The 23,088-nt window shown below is 31.5% G+C and overlaps 1 protein-coding gene across 2 annotated transcripts in view; it reads left to right on the top strand.

Annotated features, from left to right (window-relative positions):
- The window catches only part of NETO1 (neuropilin and tolloid like 1), a 205,781-nt gene that overhangs the window by 126,217 nt on the left and 56,476 nt on the right, over positions 1–23,088 (top strand). For both annotated transcript variants that reach the window (XM_031946699.1, XM_012541572.2), the window contains exon 7: positions 11,021–11,249. In XM_031946699.1, the coding sequence (XP_031802559.1) occupies positions 11,021–11,249 (229 nt within the window). The remainder of the gene's footprint in view (positions 1–11,020; positions 11,250–23,088) is intronic.

Raw genomic sequence — 23,088 nt, 5'->3', positions numbered from 1 at the left:
TCTCTACTCTCAAAACTTCACCCCTAGTCCTGATTTTATTGTCTCAACTATTGAAATATATCTCACTCTACTATAGTCTATCTTCCATTCTGCTGACAAAGTTGTTATTCTAAAGGATTGATTTGAACAAGTTACACATCCTTCAAAGTCTAACCTTACTCAATGAGTTCCAGTGACTTCCTATCATCTTGGGATCAAATATAAACTCTCAACTCCCTGCTGAATTTAAAGTTCTTCATAATCTGTTTCCTTCCAACTTTTTCAATTTCTTACATCTTATTCATCTTCATGTACTATTTTCCAGAAACACTGGTCTCTTTGAATTCTTCAAAAATGATATTTCATCTTCTAATTCCTTGTTTTTGTCCAAAATGTCCAAAATTAACCTTTCAACACCAGTGCTTAGTTTATTTGACTTCTTTTAAAATTATATCAAATTCTACACACCTTCAGGATTCCTTTCTTATTCCCTACAGGAATAAATGCCTTCTTCTTAATGCCTTACAAATACTCTATGTGTATATATGTGTGTGTGTATGTGTATGTGTACATCACTCTCATATATATATATATATATATAAACATTTATATACACACATACATATATATATACTTAAATGTGCATGAGTTTATTTGCATGTACATACATATGTATGTATGTAAATTTATGTATATACACATATAAGTAGAGAAAAAAAAGACATGCCAACTTTTGTTGGCATCCCTGAAAAGCATCCCTACCTCACATCCACTGTTAAGAAATTGAGTTTCATCTTAATATTGGTTAGTTGTTGTTCTTTGTTCTCAAAAAGGACCAAAATGACATCACTACATTATAGTAAAGTTACAGTAGATCTGACTGTGTCTGATCAGACTACTATGAGCTTAAACACAAATACTCCCTATGAACATTTGAGGTAAGTTCCTTAACTTTGCTCATTTCACATTTCTTCCAAGCTAATTCTTTGCTTATAAAGCATAGCATCTTCACAGCACCCTATGTCATACATTCTAAAAATTCTTAAGGGAGACCTTGAGAGAACTTATTACAACTCTACTGCAGAAAGCACAATTTTGTTCGGCTGCCACATTGTTTGAATGCTTCCAAAAAAGATTATTTTATGGAGGGTTCACATTGGGCAAGCATTCACAAGGTGGTCAAAAAAAAAAAAACAATATAAGTACGTTCTCAAGGTTTCTCTTAATAGTAATAATATTAGTAATTATTATTAGTAGTAATAATACTTAGTAATAATAGTAATAATAAGAATTGATCTTAATATATATTATTCTGTACACATGCACATATACAGAGTAGATTTAAGGCATTCAGAGAGAAGAAAGCAGTATACACACACACATATGTGTGAGTATGTGTGTGTGTGTGTGTGTGTGTGTATATATATATATATATATATTCACTAAATACTATAAATATACATACAAAACATATGTTTACCTTTGACCAGAACCCAAAATTTACAAAGTTGAGCTCTAAGAGACCTTTTGATGAGACTTGAAGTATAGCCATTGTAAAATAGCCACATGCAAGGAAGATATATATATATATCTTCCCTATTTAACATTATAGCTAGCTTTTACTATCAAAACAGTTTTCAGGAGAGTGTGCAAACACACACCCCTTCTCTCAAACTAGTAAATTGAGAGACTTTTATGTAATCCCAGGGAAGCAAAATGAAATGTCCATATCTGTTATTCAACTTAACATTCCATGACCAAAGGGAAAGCTATCTGCAGAGATGAACAAAGATGACTATATTGTGACACTTTTTTCTGTTAAATTAAAAGTTAGAGGATACAAAAAGGCACTGAATAACTGTGGAACAAGATCTAGAGATCAACATAATGGGCTTTCTATCTTTATAAGATTTCTTTTAAAAATAGAATATTGCAAGGTATAAAAATTAATCTCAAAAAGACCTTAGTTTAACTTTTCTTTTAGATATATAGTAGATCACAATTACAATTGGAAAATTAAGTGGTCCTACTAGCTATATGTCTCCAAAGAGTTTGTTTTTTAAAGGAAAAAGACATATTTGCACAAAAATATTTTAGTAGCTCTTTTCTGAGGCAAAGAAATTAAGGGGTTGCCTATCAATTGGGGAATGACTGAACAAATTGTGGTATATGTTTATGATGGAATACTATTGTGTTATAAGAAATTATGAGTAGAATGCTCTTAGAAAAACCAGGAAAGTTGTCCATGAACTCATGCAAAGTGAAATTTATTAAGTACAAAGTAATAGCAATATTGTTAGATGACCAACTATGAATGACATAGCTATTTCCCCAGAAGTTCAATGATCCAAGATAACTCTGAAAGTGTAATGATGAAAAATGCTATCCATCCCCAAAAAAGGAATTGAATATGTTTGAGTATAGATTGAAGCATACTTTTTAAACTTTGTTTTACTTAATGGGTATTTTTCCCCCTTGGGGGCTGTCTATGTTTTTTTTCCTATGACTTCACATGTGCCTTTTCAATGAGCAGAAGGAGGGAAGGAGGGAGGAAAAGAATTTGGAACTCAAAAGTTTTAAAAACAAATGTTAAAAATTTGTTTTACATGTAACTGGGGGAAAATAAAATACTAAATAAAAATAAAAACATTAAAAAAGAAAGCCAAATGATCAGTGATCTGTGCTACTTAATAAGTAGAGTAGTTCATTTTCAGTATTATTACTCAAGAGGAAATAACTCATTAAATATGACAATTCACTATCTGTGATAAACTTTTTACATGTATATATTAACATATACATGTTTCTACACATGTTACTCACATATGCATATATACACAAGCAAATGATGCTCTTATGGATATTAAGGTTGAACATGGTAAATTCAGATTTCTGGGAAAGGTTCATTCTCCTTAAAAGGAGAAAAATCAAAATTATTTCCAAGAATATGAAAATGAAATAATTGCTTACAGATAATAGATTTTGGGAGAATCAAATCTCTAACAAGAGATTATTTCTCAAATGAAAACATTTATCAGTATTTAGTTTTCTATGTACAAATTTTCTTGTAAAATTTGAATGAAACTGATCAAATTAATTTAAATGTTTAGCTGATCTGATGCTTTAATATTTGAATGATTTCTTACCAATTTGTCTGGGTACTGCCTTTACCAGCACAGGTTTCAGTTTCTCCCTCTTAGTAGATTATCTTCATAAGTTAATTTGGATCTAAAATATTCATGATTTTGGGGTAGTTAACCTTCTAGTTATTAGTGCCATGTTCAAAAAGATGCTTGATCTTAAGGAGTCCTAAAATTCTATGAGAATTTGTAGAAGGGAATACCTAAGGATAGACATTTATCACTAACATATGCTTGTGGTCTTCCAGCTTGTTAGGATCTGCTAGACTCTATGCTCTAGTGGTATGATTTTCATGAAGACACAGAGTTGCTTTCAAGCCATGATAATGTATCTTAAACAGGATTTTAGTGGTGGTAAATCAGGATTTTTTACCCCTAACTATTGCACTTCCACTGTATTATGAATGAGATTTTTTTCCCTTCCTATAATTCTGCAGTCTTGTGATTCTGCTGCAAATTTTATGTAAATGTGAATCTCTATATATGTCAAATTTTCATTTTAAAGCTCTCAGCCATTATGATAACCTTGACATAGTACAAGTCCTTATTGCTTCCTGACTTTCTATGCCTTTTCAACATTTATGTGATCATTCTGAATTCTTCATTTGACAGGATGATAGTTTTAAAATTTTCCAAAAAACATCCCTGCTACTGGTCCCTGTTGTGGAAAAATGCTAGGAGATGTTATGGGATGGTCTGATTCAATAAATAGAAACAGGGATCTTCTTTTTATCAAGTCTTCAATACTGATGTTTTATTTCTGATATAGTCTATAAACACAGACTCAAAGAAAGTAGACAGAATAATTATGTAAAGGTTAGATAAATTCTGGTATATTTAATTTTGTCATTTTTGAGTCATCTATGTCATATCTATTGTTTTACAGCCCCATTTGGTGTTTATTTGAAAGAATATTGGAGTAATTAGACATTTCTTTCTGCAGCTCATTTTAAAGATGAAAGAATGGAGGCAAACAGGTTTAAATGACTTGTCCATGGTCAATAACTAGTAATTATCTGAGACTGATTTTGAACTCAGGAAGATGAATCTACTTGATGCCAAGATCAATGCTCTATTCATTGTGCCACCTAGCTGTCTCTATATTTAATTTTAATTTACATTAAATTGGCTGCGAAAATTCTTGGATAACTTTTCAATAATATCTATAAATCATGCAGGCAAGGAAAAAAAAACAAGAGAAACTTGAAATATGCTCCTATTTGTGAATATACTACTTGGTAAATGAATATCTAGTTTTATTTGTTTTGTACATTTGAAAAAAAAAGTAATTCTCTGCTCTCCACACTATAGTTTGATTATTAAGTCAGATAATGCTGGATGTCATTTAAATGTTTTGGAGCTGTTCATGATCTGCTTAATCAATCATATTGTCAGTGCAAACATTAGGTGATTGATTAAAAAGAAGAACTCATCAAAAGTGATTCACTGTGCAGAGATTATAATCTGACTGTTTTACTGAAGCTAAATATTATTCATGGTTTATCATCAATCCTTTTCTTCAACATTGATGCAGAAAAGATTTCTGTTATTCTATAATTTAAGCAAGAAAACAAAACAACAACACATAGCAGGTATTGCTCCTTTATTGTAATGTTCCATCCTTTAAAATGACATGACAATTATTAAAATAATAATGCAGCAATGGGCATAAATTATATATGGCACAGCTGTGTATCAGCTTTATCATTTCTATTGCTAAAGACATTTGGCATCTGCAGGAATATAGCAGATTTCAGTAAAAACTAATATTCTGCTAGTGTGCTGCATATTTTTTTAATGGCTAAAGATCAATATTTAAAATTATTTCATTGAGCCCAACATGAACAAAACATAGAAAAAAGGCAGAAACTGGATAATTATTGCCCCTCTAAAATCATGTCTTTAAAAAAATAAGATTTATACATCAGTAATTAAATTTAAAAGCATATAAATAAATGAGCTAAGATAGAAAATAAGAAATTTCTATAGTAAAACTAAATAGATACCAGAATTATATTTTACATATTATTATTTCATGTATTTTAGAAATACACTTGTAAAGAATGATTTTAGGCTTATAGAATATCAGGGAATTCATTTATTACAGGGGAATATTTTTTCCTGAATTTTTTATGAATCCCTCTTACACTGTAATATTTATTGTGCTTGAGTTCCTTTGAGAATGAAAACCATATGTCATTTTTTTCTTAAGGTTGCAACATTTCTTAGCATGTTCAAGGCAGATTTTTTTTAATCAAACACTTCATTTCAATAAGAATGTACAGCAAATATTCTATTAATGACAATTTGGGTAAATAGAGTAATATTGGCTAGAGGAAGAGTGAAGTAGTAGAGAGAGAGCCAAATTACTGTCAGAAAGACTAAGTTCAGGACTTTTCTCTGATATAGTCTGGCTGTTTGACCCTGGACACACTACTTAAGTTCTCAGTGCCCCAGGCAACTCTCTAGGAATCTAAATTACAGAGCAGAATCACAGATCTATAGATTAAAATGAAGAATATCTAGCCCAATATCCTCATTTTAAAGATGAGGAAATGGAAGCCCAGAGAAGTAAAGTCACTTGTCCAAGATTATTTTCTTGACTCCTCATTTAATCTTCTATATGTAGACATTGCTTTTGAATTGAAAGTCTTTGAAAATCCTAAGGGAAGAAGCAGAACCAAGATGGTAGAGAGAAGTCACAAGATTGCCTCAGCTCTCACCAGTTTCTTTCAGAAACAATGTTAAAATAAGCCTCTGGATATATTGTGGAGTGACAGGAATCACAAAAAAACAGAAATGAAATCATTTTACAATTTAAGATAATTTAGAAGGACTTCAGGGGTTTTGCTTGGGTAAAAGGAGAACTCAGTCTGTGGTGCCTAGAAAAGTCAGTGGAAGGTTCTAGCCACACCACAGATCATTAACTGAACCCCACAGTCCTGATTCAGTACTCTAGTGGCAGCTGTGAGACCCAATGTAGGAGGCAAATTGTTAGCTCCAGAATTATGGCACAATAGAAGTGTCTCTACTGAGCCACCCCAGCACAGTGGTCAAGTCACAATATCTGAGTACTGGGTACAGAAATCCAGGGATTAGGCCCCTCATCCTCAATACAAGAAATTTGGAACAGTATCTTCTGTGTCTCAGTAGCAGAGCCCAATTTTTAATAAATGAGAAAAAAAAAAAAAAAAAACAATAAGAGTCCTGCCCATAGATAGCTACTATGGTGACAAGGAAGATCAAAACACAAATTCAAAGAGTACAACAATGTAAAAATGCGTATATGTGAAATTTCAAAGGGAAATATGAATTTGTCTGAATCCTAAAAAATTTTCTTGGAAGACTTCAGAAATGATTTTAAAAATCAAACAACAGGAGTAAAAGAACATTTGGGGAAAAGATTGGGTGTTATGTAGAAGAATTATGAAAAAAAATTGTCAATAACTTAGAAAAGAAGAGACAAAAACTGATTGAAAAAAAATTCCTTAAGGAACAGACTTGGACAAAGTGAAGGAGGATCATTGAAGAAAACAACTTCTTTAAAAGTACAATTAATGGAAAAGGAAGTACAAAAAAAAATCACTGAAAAAAGTAATTCCCTAAAAGTTACAATTGGACAAGTGAATGCTAATGATTCTAAGAAACATCAGTCATTAGTCAAGTAAAATCAAAAGAATAACACCATAGGATAAAATGTAAAATATCTATTTGGAAAAAAGAACGGACTTCCTGTAAAGGGCTCAAAGTCCAAAAAGGTATGCTTGAATCAGACAACTGGATAGAATAAAAACAATCCTTAATGTCTATAACCCAAAGAGGCCATTCTCTAGGCAACTGAGTAGGTGACAGAAGTCCAGGCTGAAGAGTTTGAAATAGTTTCCATCAGTTCATTTACTTTTCTTAAATCAGTCAACATTCTCCATTTTCCAGATTTCTTTCTTACAACAAATACAGGGGAATTTCAAGGACTTAGAGAAGGTTGTAAGTATTCTTAGTCAAGTTGCTCTTGTATTATATCTAGTAGGGCCTGAATTTTATCTTTGGCTAAGGGCCCCTGTTTTATCCACACTGGTATGTATCAGTTTTCCATTGAATAGGAAAAGATGAAAGTGCAGGTAGGCCTTCAACAGCACTCCTGGCTAAAAAAATTGAAGTACTTATTTGTAATCTTAATGTAAAATGTCTCTTCTACACAGATTGATGGGGATTTTTTTTCAACTATAAAAGGAGTAAAAACTCCTGTTTTGTCTTCAAAAGTCCATCTCAAGGGGGTAGCACTAACTTCAGCTGCTATTGATCTTCCTACACCAGACATGTAGGTGTCTATCTTAATCTTTGGCCATTGATTGGGCCAATTGGTACTGCTATGTATTCCAACAAATCAAAACAACTCGGAGGTATAATTTCACATCTCTCAACAGTCTAATATAATAGCAAAAGAGAATGAAAAATGTTGGAGGGAATGTTGGAAAACTGGGGCACTAATACACTATTGGTAGAGTTATAGTCTAATCTAACCATTCTGAAGAACAATTTGGGACTATATACAAAAAGCTATGTAAATCCATTAATCTAGCATACTATTACCGGTATCCCAATAGTATAAATATCATTATTTATATCTCAATTAGATCATAAAAAAGAGAAAAGGATACATATATAAAAAAAATTTAGTAACTTTTTTGTGGCTGAAAAGAAATAGAAATTGAAGGGATGCCCATTAATGCAGAACAAGTTTTGGTATATTAATGTAATGGAATAGTATTGTGCTATAAGAAATGATGACAAGATGAATTACAGAAAAATGTGCAAAGTCTTATATGAACTGATGCAGAGGGAAATAAGCAGAATCAGAAGAACATTGTATATATATTGCATAATGATCAACTATGATAGTATTAACTCTTCTTAACAATGTAATCATCCAAGACAATTCCAAAAAACTCATGACAGAATATGTTATCCACATGCAGAGAAGAACTATGGAGTCTGAAGGCAGATTGAAGCGTACTATTTTAACTTGTTTTTTTTTTTTTTCTTTCCCATGGTTTATTTTCCCTTTTATTCTGTTTCTTCTTTCACAATATGAATAATGAGGAAATATATTTAACATGATTGTACATGTATAACTTATGTCAGATTTCTTGCTGTCTTGTGAAGAGAGGAGGGAAAGGAAAGAGGAAAAAAAAATTAGAACTCAAAATGTTACAACTATGAACATTGAAAAATATCTTTACATGTAAATTAAAAAAAATAAAATGAGGAAAAAAAAAACAGAGAATCTTTAGAAAAAAGTAATATGTATTTTAGCCTGGTCTCCAATTACATTGCTTTCTCCATACAACACTGCAAAAATATATCTAATTGATTTTTTGTAACATTATATGCATAAATGAATTCTTATCAGACACAGTAGTATCATGAAAAGTTCATAAATCATGACCAATCCATATTTTTGCAGTAATTTAAAATCTAATTGTATCTTTGATCTGCTTTATATATTGTTTGGTCATTTTTCAGTCATATCTGACTCTTTGCGACCCCTTTTCATATTTTCTTTGCTTGTGATTTTCTTTATCAGATCATTTTACAGATGAGGAAACTGAGGCATACAGGCTTAAGTCACATAGCTAATAAATATCTGAGATTAGATTTGAACTCAAATGTCATCTAATCATTCCTGCCTTATATAAAGAAGATTTAAAAGAACTACACTAAAATTCATAGATTTTAGATGTGTTTAAAGGAATGGAAGATTGTGTTTTTTGTTTGTTTTGTTGTTTGGCTTTTTTTTTTAAGGGGATTGTTTGTTTTTATCAACATATTCACCTTTGTTTCCTTTGTAGATAGTAGAATGATGTGCAGGACATAAAACTAATAAAATTAATGTAGAGTCTGTTTAGATTTTAAGTTATATAGATAGGAAATATGAACTGGACATCTTAGCAACTTTATGGATAATTTGACAGATGCTGACAGGTGATTATTTAGCCCAAGTGAATCACTAACAGATTAGGAATGAGAAATTATAAATTACTTGATAGAATAAAATAAAGCAAATGAAATTCTACATCTTCTCAAAATGATTAAATAATGATTATCAGGGCAAATTTCAGAACTCTGTATTTATGATGTTTAATTTATATTCTACTTTCAGGAATTTAGACATCGTGCATATCTTCAACTTGGATTTTTTTATATCATTTTTCAAAAGAGTTGTAACATGGTATGGTACAATAAATAAAATTCAGTTTTGCGTAATCTTTCTATATCAAACCTTCTTAAACTGTAGGTCACAACCCAATATGGGGTTGCATATCTAATTTTAGGGTCACAGATTTATGCTTTATTATTGGTAAGTTTGACACATATAACTATTTTATACATCCATATCCCCAAGTTTGCATAAAAATTTCTTGGACAAAAAGGGATTGTGAGTGGGAAAAGTTTAAGAAGCTCTCTACTATGTGACACTTTTAATTACTTAACAAGGGAAGATGTGTTTTTGACCAAATTGGCTTTTATTTATATTCTTCCTCCTTAAAAAGAATAGAATGGTTTACTACTCATATCACCATACTTTCTTATAAGTAACACATCCCACTGAATTTCATTATACTTTACATAAAATTTTCTCCAACATGCATGGTGCATTTGTATTCTAAGTATTTGGTTTTAAGCATTATAACATATAATCTCTTATAAAGCTTAATGAAAACCTATTTCCATTTATGTAATGGCATTAAAGACTACTGAGAATGATTTGGGGATAGAGTTTACAACAAAAACCTGACCTTTAGCATTTTATTTTTCTTATATATTGAAAAAATTGACTTGCTATAAGATGGATTAGCATGGGTCTTAAGGGTGGTAAAATGTTCATTGTGTCAGATTCATATATTATGAAACTAAGAAATTAATGTGATAATATAATAGAGTCTTATAAAATCATGTCATAGGTAAGAATCTGATCTGAATTTGGCGTTTAACATAATATTTATTTGATGATAATATCAGTCAGTATTAGACCAAGGGAAGGTATTACTTGATATGTGATAGAATGATTTCTTTAAGCTAAAAATAAAAGGACAATATCCTTATGCCTTGTGGGAGAACTGTTTCAGAATCAAACTTTTACTTTTATTGTAATTAATCAGTGTGATTCTGACACAGTGCCATAGACAGAATATCAGTGTTGGTAAATATCTTAATTTTAACAATATATTAGTAAACTCTGACTATAATAATCAGAAGTTACAGACTGAATATCCCTTTACTTGGTCTGTTGTTGCTTATGTTTGCATATCATTTTTTAAAAAGACTTTCTTGCTTTATTATTTAAAATATAGGATGCAAGAATTGGAATGAACCTTAAAATCATTTAGTACAATTTAAATATTATTTAGCACAACTCTTCTAATTTAACCTTTACACACATGTATGTGTGCATGTATATATGTGTGTGTTTTAATCTCTCTCCTAGTTTGCTGTTTGACTTGTAAATCTTACAATAACTTCCATGGACCCATTTTCCTCTCCCTTTTGTATTAAATGAAAATAATGGAAATTTAACAAAGAGATACAGCAAATAAGAAAAGTATGCTTCAAAAACCAAATGGCATATATAATTGCAATATTAGTAACACTATCAGGGAAATAACTTCAGAATAAATGACAAGCCTTAGAACATATCTGCATTTAAGGATTCCAGATCGGGAAAAAAAAATGTCAGGAGGCTGTTTTGAAACAAATTTTGAACCTTGTGAATTGTTAGTTGCTCATCCCATTATAAAAGCTTATTAAAATCAGCAGATTCTGTCACAAAAATAAATGGAGAGAAACATTTTTTATTGAAATTCAATATTTTGATTTAAGGGAATTATTTTCCTTTTTTTCAGATTTACTTACGATTCTTGGACTATGAAATGCAAAATTCAAATGAATGCAAAAGGAATTTTGTGGCCGTGTATGATGGGAGCAGCTCGGTAGAGGATTTGAAAGCTAAATTTTGTAGTACTGTGGCTAATGATGTGATGCTGCGCACAGGTCTTGGGGTAATTCGCATGTGGGCAGATGAGGGAAGTCGAAATAGCCGATTCCAGATGCTCTTCACGTCTTTCCAAGAACGTAAGATTCTCTGAATTTGATTGTCTGTCCTTCAAGTATGTCATATAATGTGAGCCTCATAAGCTGTTAAGGGTGTTTTCTTCATGCTGTTTGAGCACAGCAGGTTATTTTGTAATGAATTGTTAAAAATCAATGAGTTCTTTTACTCTCTTCATTTATGTTATTTTGGCAGATGACCATCAAAGATTTCATTTCAATTGTCTATATTAAATGGGATGCCATGTTCTTGCTTAAGATAGTTCTCATATATTTCATTGGGAAAATGATGACTTGTTTGGCTTTCCAATCAGCTCTTTTGTACAAGTGATATAATGGCTTCTGATAAAGTTTACATTATTTTTAAAAACCTGGAAAACATATTATTTGCACAATTGTCTTTAGTATTTAGTCATGTTCATTTAAGACTATTACTATCATGCCTTAATTAGAACAAAGAGATTTCTTGTAAAGACAACAAATGAACAAAATATCAGACAGCATATTAAACTGCAAAGCCAGTGTGATCCACATTTGTCCACTGAGAGCAAATATGGAAGAAAATGATTTTGTCAATTTTTCTCCAAAAAAATGAGAATTTATTCTTAATACATTACTTTATAATATTCTTTAGAACCACTAACAAAGTGGTTAGACCATCGTTCTAGCCAGTGATCAACTAAAGAGGGAAATTTGACAAATATAACCACAAAGTCAGACATTGGATATCAAAACAAATAATCTTGAATTAAAAAAAAAAGCAAGAGACTAGAAGCAATAAAAGCCACCCCCCAAAAAAATGCTATAAATATGTTGGCTTATCTACTAATAGGACAAATCATATTTGTTTATTTGTTTGTTTTTAATAATAATATTAAGAGACTAAATCTACTATCCTTCATCTATGAATAAATTTTATGTCAAACATTTTAAGTAAACTCATGTTCCTCATGCTACCCAGATTGCTAAAATCATTTTAATAATAATTATTATCTGCCATTTATATAATACTATATAATTTACAAATATTATATCATTTTATTCTTACACTAACCTTGTTAAATAGGTATTGTTATTTTGTCTATTTTAAAATGAAGAAACTGAAGCAGACAAGGATTAAGTGATTTACCCAGGGTCATACAGCTAGTAAGTTATTGAGGCCATATTTGAATGTTGATCTTCTTGACTCTATGCTTAGGGCCATGTCCTTTGGGTATGTAACAGCTTCCAGATTTGCCATATCTGAAGATCTGATATGTACCCTTATATTTCCATCTAAATCACTGACCAAAGCTATTAAATATAATATATGTTGGTTTCTTTGGTCATTTAAAGAAGAGCCTCATCATTCTTCTTAACACTTCACAAGTTATTAACCATGTAGGAGTATTTACTTTTTGAAAATTGCTGAGAGAAAATATTGTGATTTTATCATATAACAAGTTAGTGATTTTTTTCTTTAAAGAAATAGTTCAAAAGGCAAACAACTCTCTATTTTCATGAATGGCTGATGAACTGTCACTGTTTTCTGAGTATTCTAACAATGAACAGTGCATCATCTCCAGGACTTGATTATCTGTCTTCATGGATATCTATATCCAAAATAATAAATCTTATGTATGCTCATGATAATGGATCTCTCTATATTTATCTAGACTAGTTCTTTTTTTTTAATTATACAATCTTTCATTGGTCCCATTTCTTAAAGTCTTCTAACTTAGTAGGATCTTCCACAACTTATGTTCTACTGATATAATTTTCAAAAACTCAAGATTAGTATGATTACATATAACATTAGGACATTATTTGGCTTTACTTAAATGATTATCAATTGACATTCATTGAAATATGATTAATAATTTGTGGATGTTAGATAAGTTTTTAGCTGACTTAATAATAGGAAGAAAGGGAGGCAGAAAAGAAAAGGAGGGAGGAAAAGAGAGAGAGAAGGACCATTTTAAGTATTTACTTTGAGCCAAGCACTATGCAGAGTACTAGGGATACAAATAAGTACAAAAACAAGCATAGCTCCATCCTCAAGAAGCTTACTTTATAATAGGTGTCTAGGTCATAGTATTTTGATTGTTAAAGTTATAGGGATAGTGAGTGGATTCATAATGGAGCATATCAAAACAACATCTTGCATAGCAATGGTGATATTTATTTATAGTGCCTGAAAAGGCAAAGCATGGGAGAGGGTATGGATCAGCAAGTATGTACCTATAGCAAGGTAGCAGGCCAGATAACAAAGTATACCTGCAACCTGTTTAGATATAGTAGACCAGGTGAGATAATCACCAATGAGGACAATAGGCTTTATGGCAAAGTTTCCAAACATGAAATAGTTAAGTCCTCCAAAGCATAATGTAAAAGTTATGTATCTTTTCTTGGGTACATATTTTGAAATGCATAATGTCATATACATAGGATTCATGGGCCTCAAGTGAAGAACCCTTAGTCTACAGGTCAATGAATAAGATAGTAAAGGGTCTCAGGATTATAATTCTTGAAGATTAACTGAAGAAAACATATAACTGTCTTCAAATACTTAAAAGGTTATCTTGCAGCATAAATAGCTTTATTCTCTTTATGCCTAGAAAGTATAATGATGAGCAAAGCACAGAAGTTTTAGAGAGGCATTTAGAAAGGCTCAATGGAAGGAAATATTTTTTATTTATAAAATGGAATAAATGGCCTTGAAAGGCAGTAAATTTTTTGTCACTGGATTTGTATGAGTGGCTCTTGAATTCTTCAGAGACATTAAAGATCTTGTCTTGATCCACATGGTTTCTAATGTCCCTAACCTCTGATCCTATAATTTTATGATTTGTGGGTCTTGTTAATACAAATAAAGTGGAGATTACATCAGATTATATTACATTAGATATGTCTGTTAATCTGGGCTTCAGAGGATAAAAGGGATAAAATGCAGTGGATTAAAAACTTTCTGAGCCCTAACCATGTAGGAGTATTTATTTTTTGAAAATTGCCAAGAGAAAATATTCTGATTTTATCATATAATAAGTTAGTGATTTCTTCTTTAAAGAAATGGTTGAAAAGGCAACCAACTCTCTATGTTCATGAATGGCTGATGAACTGTCACTCTTTTCTGAGTGATGAGTATCACTGGAGTGCATTCTCCCTATGTATCTCAATCCATAAATTTACTTATCAACTGTAAGGTAAAAAGCCTCAACACATATTTTGTTATTTCCGTCAAAAATCTCCTCTATGTCATGTTATCTATACATTTTTACAGAGATGACTTTCTATACTCATAAGAAATGTGCTGACTACTGCTACTACATACCCAAGATCAAAGTCACTCTAAGATGAAACACTTTGGCTGTAGAGTGTTAAGTCTTTAATCAACACTTGAAAATAATCAGATCATCCAGACAGGGGATTGAATGTGCAAATCCTTCAGATATACATCATTTTGAAAGCCAGAAAAGAGAAGGAAAAATAAACAGGGGACCATTCTGAAATGGGCGACATGAATTCTTTATCAGAAACCCCAGATATAGAAATTAGTCATTTTTCTTCATCGGTTGGCACAGGTAACATTTCAGTTTTCTAGATGGTGTCATCTTTTCTGAACATTAGCAGTTTACTGGGTATTGTATATTATTGAGTTTCCTTTCAGACAGCCAAGTACTTAAGAATAGCCAAGTGAGCTTTTGGATAGCAAAGCAGAATACAGTATTTGAAATGAATAATCAGCTTCTGTCTGACACAAATATTAGAAAAGTATCTTTGACATTTTTATAACTCTTAAATCTTCAACAAATATTCTTCCCAGCTGAATGTCAAGTGAGATAGGGAAGGACTTTTTTAGTAGTAGTAGAAGTAGTAGCAGTAATAGAAGTAGTAGTAATAGTCGTAGTAGTAGTAGTAGTAGTAGGAAGAGGAGGAGTAGGAGTAGTAGTAGTAGTAGTAGTAGTAGTAGTAGTAGTAGTAGTAGTAGTAACAGCAGCACAGCAACAGCAGCCACAGAAGCAACAGTTATAATGAGATATCAATATATTTTAAAGTTACTTTGAGCTATAGATCTTGAAATATTAATGTAAGAATGAGAAAGAGCTAAATAATTAATAAAAATAGTGATAGACACCCTCAAGGTCTCTCTTAAAAACTTTAAATTTGATTTTATGACATAGGAGACACTGGCACAGGACTGCTCAGCATAGTATGCCCTCATCAGAGAAGGTACTATGCTCTTGAGCAAAGCAGCATTGAATTAGTTCAGAAGAAATGCAAGATGTGCAAAGTTAGAAAATCTACTCCACCAATGACAGAGCATTCTGAGCTTGAAATGATCTAGTCAGCCACAGTCAGACACACTAACTTGACTCTAACCTAGGGATCTCATTTTGGTACTCTTCCAGAATGAAGGATAGCAATAATCAATTATTTAAATTAAATGGCAGCTACATGTCTGTTAACCTTTGAAATTCTAAGATTCTTTTTTTTGGGGGGTTACTGTTGGGTTTTTGGGGGGAGAGGGAATGAGAAGATTCTTTTTTATTTTTATTTTTTGTCATAATAGCTTTTTATTTTTCAAAATACATACAAAGATAATTTTCAACATTCACCCTTGCAAAACCTTGTGTTTCAATTTTTTTCTTCTCTCCCTTCCCTCCCTCCATCCCCTCCCTTAGACAGCAAATTATCAATTGTATGTTAAACATGTGCAATTCTTCTATATGCATTTTCATAATCATGTTACACAAGAATAATCATGTCAAAAAGGAAAAAATGAGAAAGAAAAAAAGCAATAAAATAACAACAAAAAAGTCTAAATATTATGATCCACATTCAGTCCTCATAGTCCTCTCTCTCAATGCAGATGGTTCTTTCTATCACAGGTCTATTGGAATTGACCTGAAAGCAATTCACTGTTGTAAAGAGCCAAGTCTATCACAATTGATATATGATCCTGTTGTTGAAGAAATTTTTGTCCTATTGACACTTCCAAATCACACCAACCAGTAGATCACAGCTGGGGATTGAATCCCAAATCTTCTGATTTTTTAGCAATAACTAACTCCATTAAATTGCTTCCAATCAAGCAACAAACTCTAAAAGGTATGTCATATTTAGAAATATAATAAGGCCATAAAAAAGGCAAATATTATCTGACCAATTAAGTTTTGAAAATTTCAGTTTCTTGATCTGTTTACACAAATATCACAATTGCTACCATCTTGGATTTCTAACTTTCTAATACAAATGAGCTCTTTTGGTCTTTGAGTCCTTCTAGTAGTGAACACCACTTAAATACCTATAATGATTTTTTGCATAGCTTTGCTTTATTAATGTTTAGTAATAATGTTAAACTTTCATTTGTTTGGTTCAGTTCAAATAGTCATGGTCATAGATGATCTTAAAAAGAAGAAAATTTATCTTTAATTTTGACTTATGTAGTACTTTTTAAATGGGAAGTTTTGTGTCATATGTCATTTTACATAAATCAACATTTAGGTTGATTTTCAAATATTATTATTCATTTATATTACCTAAGCACATAAGAACTAATGACGGGGAGAGAATATATTCTGACAACCAATAATTATCATAATTATACAAGGAAGGAAAATGTGTGATGGATACCACATGACATGGATAATCCACTGAGATTTCGTTTGTATGAGGTAAATGGTGCTTTGGGCCCAAGCAGTCAACATATTAGAGGGAAGGGTCTTAAGAGTGCTTACATACTTTCCCTCTGTAAGAATCATCATTCTAGTCCTTTGCCTCCTGGTTCTCTAATAGTATTCTTTAGGGGGTAACCTGCTCACTTCTAGAAGGTATTACTACCATGTTGAGACTCTCCTATGTTCCAGACTACCTACTTATACTTATGATAAACTTGCTTTTTTCTGTCACCCAGTTAATTAGGAATCAATGAACTTTCACCTTTGCATATTTGATTATATAAAGAAAAGCTATTTCTTAAAGGCCTGAATGACTCTTAGAAAAGTCAAATGCATATTCAGAAAAGTTACATTGTGCTTGATTCCTGCTTATGTTGAATGGATATTTTCTGTTAATATTTGAAAATCAATAATCCACATATAGAGTATATAGATATTGTTCTTTATTATTTAAATACAGTTAAGTGAGGCACTGGATAAAACTCTGGGCCTGGATCATCTGAGTTTAATTCAATCTCAGATACTCACCATGGGGCCCTGGACAAACATGTAATATATCTGTCTGTCTCACTTTTCTTAACTATAAAGTTGATATGGTATTAATACCATCTTCCTCCTAAGGTTGTTGTAAAGATCAAAAGAGATATCATTTATAAGCATTTAGTATAGTGCCTGAGACATGGTAGGAAAAAAATGTTTAATAAATGATGTTTTCTTTCCTATTAACAAACATAACCCATTTCTCTACTTATAAGAGAAGAGGGTTTTTCTGTAATATATAGAACAGACTATATCATCTGTTCTTGCCCTCTTCTGATCTGCTAAGGAAAATCTCTAATTTGGGAAAGTGAACACAAAATAAATCTATAAAATAAACAAAAATCTTTGGGTCTATCTGTTCCTCCTCCTCCTTCCTCATGTGAACCATGAATAAAAGGTATTGATACATAAATCATAATATATAAGAATAATAATATACAAGTATATGTAATGTTTTGATTATTTGAAGATTAATTATTGTCGAATTTAGGATTATCTTGGGAGTTAGCTTCCTCATCAAAGCAGTTTTATCCATTTCACCTAGATTCCTGTGGTCTGAATATTGACTTAGAAAACCACATATTAACAGTATGCCTTTTGTCTTTTTATGTATTTTTTTAAACATTTCCAATTCATCTTTTAGTCTGGTTCTGGCTCACTCAGGAGTTTGCTACTGGAGTTTGACACTACAGTAAAATTATTGAATAAATTTATTTATTGTATTACTAGATACTAGTACCCTCACTAATTGAAAAAAATTATAAAAATTAAAAATAAACTCATAATAAATATGCATAATGCAACAAAATCAATTTACACATTGACCATGCTCAAGAAATGTTTCATTATGTTTACAATCTCTTATCTAACTAAAGGCTGATAGCATTAAAATATGGATTAAATTGAAAGTTTGAGATTATTAGTGAATTTCAGTTTTGATTTAATCTTTGTTATTATTCAATTGTGTCTGACTCTTCACAATTCCATGGGATTTTCTGAGCAAAGATACGGGAATGTTTAAAGGTTAAATGACTTGCCCAGAGTTACATGACTAATAAGTGTTTGAGGCCAATTGATCTTAGATCTTCCTAATTTCAGGCTTAGCTATTTATCCATTGAGTGAACTAGATGCCTCCTATTTTTTTTTCTATATGACTCCAAACAACCAATAATTTATTATGCAAATGAAAATGATGATAAATATAGATGTATATGCATATATAGCAACAATAGAGAAAAGCACAATATACAATATCAGCATTAAACTTAAAATGACTGGCCAGGCTATATCTAAAGTTGTTATGAGAACTTTAGGACAACTAGGAAGCATGTTATTGTCCCAACAATTTTCCAAGATATCTTCAGTAATACGGTGTATCAGTACCATTCTGAACCAAAATAAATCTCATACATTGTAATGTATTGGGTGAAAATTTTCTCTTGGATACAAACTATTAAGTCAAATACTGCAAATTTGGTTTGGAATTTTAAATAGAACATCTATCTTTCACTTTTGATTATGTAAATTTATTTTTTTTATTTTTAAAAATGACATTAAATGACTAAATTTGGTAGAAATTATTCAGGGTTAATATAACCATAATTTAAAAGTTTTTGTTATAGTTTTCATCTAGGGTGGTCTTCCAGCTAGGTGGTACAGTAACTTACTAGTTGACTGATGCTAGGCAAATAGTATAATCTCTATTTACTTCAGTTTCCTCAATTATAAAACAAAGATAAGGATAACACCTACCTTTCAAAACTATTATGAAGTCAAGTGGCATAAAATTTGTATAGTTCTTAGCAAAGCCTAGCATTTGACAGATGCTTATTCCCTTCTTTAATGTCATGCTCAAAAGCTAAGATCATTCCTGTTGCCTCAGCCTAAAATAAAACATCCTCAGAACTTTTGATTTTTGTTAACAAAGTTTCACTTTACTAATTTTAAATATTAATGGATTTTGATAAACATATATTTAGAGCTAGAAGGGATAATAAATGTCAACTCTTTTAACTGCTCATTTTTAGATGAAGAAACAAAGACCAGATAGTTAAGAGTATCATCAAGATCCAAAAGGTAGGCTGGCAGTAATGGCTAACCTAGAATCATGGCTTCAAATTCACAGTGACTCATTATGCTTATTTCTGTTGTCAGTCCACTGCACCACCTACCGCTAAAGCCAAGGGCAAGTGAGACAAAGCAAAATACAACCTATACCCTTATTCTCAGAGTCAAAGAGAAAAGAAAGGGAAAGGCAGCAATGAAGTCTTTCACTCCACCCATTCAGTGCCTGGTTGTGGGTCAAATGTGACTTTTACTTTCTCTAACAACCACAAGAAAAGAGAGTGACTGCCCCATTCAAATTATATGAACACAATCTTTACCAATTATGCATCCAATGGAAAGAACCTATTCCCACTCATGTGGTAGAGAAATAGAAGATGTCTTCTTTCAGAAACAATATCATTCTATATTAAATGATATTAACTATGCTCCAAAATTCCCATTATATTATTCTCAGTAAACCAATAAATTTTTATTGAGCCCACTGCTTCTTTTTTCACAGTGGGGTCTTCCTCACTGCCTAGTGACTTTTCAGACAATATGAATCCTCTACTGGAAGAAACTGATGGTTTTTGTGTATCTATTTGTTTGTTTGTTTTTCCCTCTTTTATTTGATCAATTATCATTGTTTAAGAAAAAAAAAAAAAAAAAAAAACGTCTGTCACCTGCCTCTTATAATCACTCTCCACAACTTTTTCAGAAGGAAGCAAATTGTAGACTGAGAATGACAAGAACAATATTATCTTCCCACATATTTGGAAGAGTTGTCAGCCCTTTTTGTGGTATTTTAATATCAAATATATTTTATAAAATTAAATTCAGAGTTCTCTAAATAAAAGCTGTGCTCTTCTTCCTCTAAAAGTGTTATACATTTGATCCTAATGACAAAAAGATTTTATAGTATGCTTTTCTTTAATAGAATGAAAAGGATGATTGACTTCACATTAATTATTAATATAAAATATCATCAGCAGTATCATCGGAAGTTGGAAAGGATGAGAATGATGATGAAGATAAGTGGCTGTTAGATGGTAGAAAATTCTGACTTCTTCTGCCTTTTTTTGTAGTTTGTGAAGTAAAACCCACTTGCCAAAGAAAGAATAACAGTTTATTTAGTGGCTATATATAGTGTTACATTTGTATAGAGCTTTAAGATTAATAAAGTACTTTGCATATAGTTTCTCATTTGATCCTCATAGCACATTTCTGTGATAAGTATAATTACTGTTTTCATTTTACCTCTGAAGAAAATTAATCTCAGAAAGGACAGGTGACTTATCAAAAATCACTGAACTAATGAAAAGAGAGTTCAAGTATTACTGACTCCAGTTCTAATACTCTAGTTACTAGTGACATACTTCTTATCACACAAGATAATTTGTATATAATCTTTGGCATAGATCAATTAAGGTTTTATTGTTAGTCAAGGAAAATTTTCAAAATAAGAAGAATTTTCTATTTCTTAAAACCAAAATAGATTGTGATCATCTAAGAAAGAAGGAAATAAGATTATTACTACCAGTAAGCAAAGATTGACTAAAACAAGTCAAATCTGATTAGTGTCATTTCCTTTTTTATGAGAGTTAGTCAAGACATTTGACAAATTGTTCCTGATATCAATGGCAACAAAATTCATGGTTTTAGAATTGACTGGCTATAATTAAGTCATAATTTATGGATAAATATGAATTGTCAAGAGAGATTTATAATGGAGAAAAAATAATTCAGGCTTAGGCTCTGTTGTGTTCAATATCTTTATCAATAACTTTGATAAAAGTATAATGAATATGTTTATTACATTGATCTGAATCATGAAGAGGTAGCTAATACATTAGTTGATAAAACTGAGTCCAAAAAACGTTATCAATTAATGAATGGTAAGTTAAAAAGTGAGGAAGGTTATAAATTTTTATTTTTTCCTAGTTAGATCATTTTGTCCAGTTATATTAGAAAGAATATTAATGATCTTGAGAAAACCCAGAAGAAAAATTCCCAAATGGTAAAGAGACTAAAATAGAATTCATGGTTAACAAAAATTCATTGAGGAAAAAAAAAGATTTAGTCATGGGAGAGGCTTCATGAGGGAGCATAACTATTTGTATATATTTGAAGTATCAAATGAAAGAGGCATCAGACTTGCTCTCTTTTACCTAGGAGAGACAGAACTAGAAAAATAGTTGAAAGTCTAAAAGATACTGAGTCTTCCAGTTTATTCCCAGATGTTTTGTGCAACCTGGTTGTCGTTATACCTTCTTTGGTATGCAACATCTCCAAGAAATACTGTGGATCTTATAGATTCATGAAACTTTTCTTCCTTCTGGAGGATGTGACAGCTGATTTTTATCTTGTCATAGGATGCAAAAGTGGCTGTTACTATGATTGGTATAGATTAGGTCCAAATTGTAAAGAGGTCCCCAAGAGAGGTGCCCCAAGGTGCGTGTTGAGCGGTATGGTTGGGCAGTGCTTCATGAAGCTTGCTGTGTTGTTTGACTGACAGTATCCATTTTCTGTACAGGTGAAGTTTCCCTGTATAAGAATTAGTGATTCAAATGGTAGACCTATAGAGCTGGTATGGGTATGTGTGGACACTTTGAGTGCTAAAAAAAAATGTCTTGGATGGATGTCATGGAAAGAAACCATCTGGTTTTTAAAAAGAGATGCCCTGGAGCCTCACTTTAACAACTCATATGGCAGAAAAATGGGTGTAAACCCAAAGGTCTCATGCCTTCCTTATCCAAGGCAGGTTTGTGAGTGGAGGTATCAGAAGCATTGTGTTATATACCATAGTCTCACCTCAACTATGGTCCTACAGTAGGGGCCCAAAGATAGTGTGGGAGGCTCTAGAATTTTGAATGGTTTTCAATTATCTAATCAGATATTCATTAGCTAATCAAAATAAGATTCACATACATGCGAAAAAAATTATTTATGCATACAAATTTGTTCATCAGGTTGGAGCTCTTTTTTGGTGGAATAATTTGAGGAAAATGACACCATGTACAATGAATGATTATCTTATACAGCATGTTAATTAAAAAAGGTTTAAGTGTGCATAGGAGTTCCTAAATTTTGTGCAATAAACTATTTTTGGTAAAGGGTTTCATATTTATTTTGGGGGATTCATTATAATATTTAATACAAGTTGTCTCTCATTGAGGTGTATGTTTTCCCCCACTCAAAAAATTGTTAAATGCTCTATGGAAATTCATTGATTTCAATAACAAATTGCTGTCACTCTATCAGTTTTCAAAAAAAAAAAAAAGAAAAAAAGAAAGTCTAAAAGAGGCAGATTTCAAGTGAAGGTAGAAGGAATTAATAATATAATAAGTTGTTACCTGCTACCCTGTGGATTTCCTAAGACACCCTCCTAAATTGATAATGATTTCTTCTTGGAATTTCTTTAAAATATTTATGAATGGAGATTTGTAGCATATTTATGTAGAACTGCCTTCAGGGCTATTTACCCATCTCCCTTTATAATTGGGAGCCAGATCTCCAGATGTGGCTATTATACTTTCCTAAAAGTTCTTAAAGGATGGATTTCTGTAACTTTTACTTGTGAACCTCTTCCCCTGCTGTGGATTTCCAATCAATTATCAGT

This window comes from Sarcophilus harrisii, chromosome 1 (assembly GCF_902635505.1).
Source record: "Sarcophilus harrisii chromosome 1, mSarHar1.11, whole genome shotgun sequence".
Taxonomy (NCBI): Eukaryota; Metazoa; Chordata; class Mammalia; order Dasyuromorphia; family Dasyuridae; genus Sarcophilus; species Sarcophilus harrisii.
This window is presented reverse-complemented; position numbering and strand designations above follow the sequence as displayed.